At 52.8% G+C, this 5,003-nt stretch overlaps 1 protein-coding gene across 1 annotated transcript in view; it reads right to left on the reverse strand.

Moving 5' to 3' along the window:
- The window catches only part of CSUI_004201 (uncharacterized protein), a 1,940-nt gene extending 731 nt beyond the window's left edge, over positions 1-1,209 (reverse strand). Inside the window, exon 1 of the mRNA XM_068064394.1 lies at positions 1-1,209. This exon is cut by the window's left edge and continues 731 nt beyond it. Coding sequence (XP_067923628.1) covers positions 1-359 — 359 coding nt within the window. The 5' untranslated portion in view covers positions 360-1,209.
- Positions 1,210-5,003: the final 3,794 nt, after the last annotated feature.

A 5,003-nucleotide genomic window follows, 5' to 3' on the forward strand; every position in this document is an offset into this window, starting at 1 on the left:
CTCCCGCTGCTTGCTTGAGAAATGCCGAGAGAAGAGGAAGAAGATGAAGAGACGACGGGAAGTGGGCGCGAGAGATTCTGTGAAGATGAAGAGGCAAAATTCGATTCAGCTCCGGGAAAACGAAGATCTTCTGGTGTATCTGAGGAGAAAGAGGAAGAACCTCTCCTAAGTAAAGAAGAAGAGGGACGGGGGGGATGTGGAAGAGTGGGCGGACGTGAAGTAGAAGAGGAAGAAGGAAGAGGAAGAACTGGAGAGGAAGATGAAGAAGAGGAAGGAAGACAGGTAGAAGAGCAGCAAGTCGAGTGAGAGCTCATACGGAATCGATATTGTTTACTTTCTGCTGTGCTTTCTCCCCCCATAATGATGAAGCGGAGAAGAGATAAAGAAGGGGAGAGAAAGAGAGAGAAAGTAAAGAGAAGCAGTCTTTATAGACTTGAAGAGAAAGCATGAATGCATGCTACTGCGCTCTCTTCCTCTGGAGTGCGTGTTGAATGGTAACAGGCAGAAGCAACCAACTATAAGAAAGATGGCAGGGGGACGGAGAAATGAAGGAAGGTATCAAGAAGAAAAGCATGGCAAGCCAGTCAGAGAGGTAATGATGAGTGGCGTATTTACAGTCCAGAACAAACCGTGGAGATAAGAACGAACTCTGGGCTTCGAAATAAGAAAAATAAACCTATAGTGTCTGGAAAGCACTCAAGTGGGTGGATGTGTTGGTGTTCAAGCTATTTCGAATGGGACTCCGACAACGGCTAGCCGTAGGCAAGGGACGGGTGCAGATGTGTTTCTTCAAGAAGTCGGGTGTCTCTGCGAAGAGTCTGAAGACATCATGAAAACTCTGTGGCAGCTGACCCTTTCGCATGATTTCTCGGTTGTCGCTCGGTCCCTGCATACAAAACTTTGACAAGAGAGCGCTTCCTTCACGTTGACAGTACGGTCTGCGGTGGACGAGTCCCTCGGGAAAACTCGGCGTTCATAAGGCACGTCAGTGCGATAAGAATCAATAAAGAGTAACGCGGAAGAATAGTGGTGATACTCGTCGAAGAAAGGAAACCAGTCTACGCTCGCGCACGGAGAGAATAGAAGCAGGTGCCGTCAGAAAGGAGAGCCGTCAACAGCGGATAGTGTTGCAGCGGAGCATTGGAGCTGAGCCGGAAAAAAGAAGATATGCAGCACCGACCCAACCCCATGAAAACTTGGGGCCCGTCGACCTATACAGGAAAGGGCCAAGCATAAGAAACGGATTGGAAAACAGGAGAACGTTGACTCGAACTTCCTCTCGAGGAGTCTGAGAATGGTCGCTAAGCTTGCATGCAGCTATAGATGCATGCCCCTCCCTTCTGCATGCATGTCTGCATGCTTCCTTGTCGAAAGCTTTTCTCCGCGGGCCTAGGGCAACTACTTAACAACCCTTGCTTTACTGTTGACACATTTGGGCGGGGGCGGGTGCGGCCGGTTTCATGACGGAATTTCGCCGCGGGAGGTAAGATGACATTCCAATCTCCCAGCAGCACCCTAGCGACTTGAGGGCGGTGGCCCGCTAGTGTCAGAGCGTTCCAAGTGGTTCCCATTCATCGTAGAACGCTCATAGGCTTGCAGCCCCGTTGATGACGAATCTTCCTTTCCAAGGAATCTACGAGGACGGCTAAATGGAAAAGCAAGGCGGCTGCTTAGCTGTGTAGAGCGGGTGACATGTGGGAGAGCCCCCTGCTCGCGTCGGCCCGTATGAAACAGGAAGCATGCACATCACCCAAAGACCGCCATGCAGTGAGTCAGTTTGTGTCTTCTTCAACTCAGCGGAAGAAAGAACAACACTGTGTATAGGCAAGGCCGGCCGCACCTTTGGTGCGTTTGCGAGCTTGTCGCAAGTCCGCAGCAACTCGGAGTCGAGTCACTGAGACATATAGACACCACTCACGAGCAATCGCACATAATGTCAGAAACTCCTCTTGGTCCTGGATGGTTCGGAACGTAGTAAAATTTATCATGGGGATTGCGGTCTGCCTGGCCCGGAAGGACTGTTCTGGGTGAGGCGTCTTGTCCGGTGACACATGCAGCCACTGGCATTCCCGAAAGTCCGCATAATACAGAGGACCAATTTGCGTCAACTAAAAAACACCACCAAGAAGCGCTTGTGTGAGCAAATAACGTCAGTCGCCCCTTTTTTCCGAAAGCATCCGCATTTTTTTCGTTGCGTCTGCCTTTCTTTTTGTCCCCGCATACCCAGTGTCTCTCCCCACCATATCTTCGCAGGTCGTCTGGAAGGTACCTTCACGACGCCGCCGTGACACACTGCTGGTAGTTCAGGAACTGTTGCCGTTCCTGTTGTTGGCTGTCTGAGAGGAATCTCTTTTCTTTCTCATCGTAATTGTGACAGAGAGCTTAGGATCACTCCCTGACCGGATTCTGCCGTGCCAGTTTTCATATCTCGTGAACGGTCTTCGAAGACCTCTTTGGCGTCCAGTTAACAAACCCTGCGGAAGTGTCAGACGGCACCGGGCCGCCGCAGTGACAGGCGTGGAAGCAAGGCAGAAAGTGGTCAAAAGCACGGCAAGAGTGGACGAGGCAAGTCCCCTTTGCCAGCACTTGCATGCACACACCACGATCAGGGACGTTCACAGTTGCACTCCACGGCCAAAACGAGCAAGAAGCCCTCCTTTACCCCGAGAAATTTGTAGGTTCTGCGTGAGAAGCTCTTGTGACTTCTTCTGGTAGTGGGACCTGCCGTGTCTCGGAAAGAATCTCCACGTCCCGACAGCTGCTCTTCAGGTACGGGGCAGGCTTGTCTGTACGGCTTGGGGTTCTTCAGATTCGTGTCCGAACATGAAGGGAGACATTCTTTCGAAGGTTCTTTCTCTTGCCGTGACAGCAGGTTTTTTTCTGCTGGCTGCCGTTGCCTCGGCCCAGCCGTCTGGTGTTACGGAGGATCTGCCAGAATCTCAGTGGTACCGTGATCCATTAAAAGATGGACAGACCTTCGTCAATCCAGACCCAAAGAGGTCATTGGTAGAGGAGGAATCTGGTGTTTCACTCTCTCAAGAGCGACTTCATGACCCAAGTCTCTTACCACTTCAAGCCGACAAACGAGGACGCAGTGTCGTGATGAGAAAAGAGCGGTCGTCGAGAAGCCCTGTCGGTCGGAGACGGCCTCCTCGGGGTCTGCCAATCGGCATATCTTCTCGTGCGTCAAAGCTTCTTGTAGCTCTAACTTTCATTGCTGTGGCGTTTGCGATGCTATGGCGACTATGAGCAGAAGTGTCTAGAGCCGGTTAACAGACAAACTGGGTCGACACCGAGGTTTCTCTCTGATAGGACAAGGGTCCGATCTCTCTCCTGTGACGACATCACCTACGTCATCGCGCTAGCTGAAATAAAGGCTCAGTGGCCCGACGACGATACAATCTCAGATAGCCAGGCGGGTTCGTTGCCAGAGGAGCAGGTTTATCCTCCCAGGCCTCTGCTGCGATACACGAATACCGCTATTCTTATCACCGTTGTTGCGCTTACTGGCTTCGCGTTACTCGTTGCAGTCGGCACGCTGCTGGAGAACTGGGGGACAGCGCCCGGAAGCCCCGCTGGGGCTAAGGGGCACTCACCGGCGAGCAGCGCTGGGAACAGACCGGCGAGGTCTGCGAGCCTGCCTTCGAACAGCTCGGAGGCGGCCATCAGCGCCGGGACCGCGGCGGTGCCCCCAACACCGACCAGCCGAACGACAACGAGCGACTCGGTGAATACTGGGGCTTCGACTACTGGTAGCAAGCCAGGGGGTACAAGGGCCACGACGGGTGAGCCCAAGTCAAAGGAGACCGGGAGAGGGGTGACCTCTGCGGAATCGAAGCCTAGCAGCGTCAGTACCAGTTACAACTCGGAGACGAGTGAAAGGTCAACGGCTACCAGGTCTGTTACGACCGATGATTCTTCTGGAGTCGGCACTACGGCTTCGGCGACTACGAGCACGGCAAATGGTTCGAGCGAGGTGACAAACGTGAGCTCGGCGGCTACCAGCAGCCCAGCGACGCCTGTCAGTTCGGTGACTTTTGACACCTCGACAATAGTTCCTACTAGGGCGCCGGCAACTGCAATCGAACCGCTCAATTGGTTCTCAAGAATGACCGCTTTGTGTCTAGTTCTTGCTTTTGCCGTTCATGGCGTATACATGGTCCGGTCATTCCAGGAGGATAAGCGCGCTAAGAAGCAACACCACGCTCGATTTGCATTTAGGGTTTTCTTTGCTTCTATGCTTTTGATCGCTGCTGGGCTCGCGGCGTTGGCGGCCGGAGTGACGGGTTGGACAGCGTGGCTACAATTGCCGTTGTTGCTTGTCACCATGATCATTCTGATCCGTCTCTTATCAGCTCGCTTTCCGTCTGCGAGAGGCCACCGGTCGCGGAACCGTTCACTAGGTACTGACTCTTATAGACAGCTGCGCTCCTTGTCCCGTGGTCATAGCACTCTTGAGAGAAACATCGTCACTGACACGCCGCCGTAAGGGAGCGCTCTGGTCGGGGGGGACTGAGTGAGCCGACAGAGTGTGTGTACGGGTTTCCGAAAGGAAGGACGAAGTTCGCGTGCCACGGTGGTTTTTTTCTCTGTTCTTTTGCCGGGGAGCAGAGTATTTGTTATCTTCATGAAGGCCCCGTTGAGCAGCCGCTGCCCGAGGAATAGGAAGAGTGACATCCACAGCTCCGTTGGTCTTGCGCTAGGTAGGAGGAGACATATGTGTATATACATCTAAGGAGAGGCACCTCGCTGTGCGTTGTGGAAGAGTTTACAACGTGCTTGAAGGTATATGGAGGCCTAGAGATATGGATGTCAGTCGAGTGTATTTCCCGACTGTAATAGTCGGGTTTGCTTTAGAAAAGCTAGGGCACACGCGACGTCAGTCCATGGTGATGATCACTTTTGAAACACGACCCTGTAGGTAGCGTCTTTGTAGCCAGAGCTGTCAAACGAAGGACAGTCTTTTTTTTTGTATTCCTTTCTTGAGAAAGGTAAGACAGACA

This window comes from Cystoisospora suis (assembly GCF_002600585.1).
Source record: "Cystoisospora suis strain Wien I chromosome Unknown contig_1935, whole genome shotgun sequence".
Lineage (NCBI taxonomy): Eukaryota > Apicomplexa > Conoidasida > Eucoccidiorida > Sarcocystidae > Cystoisospora > Cystoisospora suis.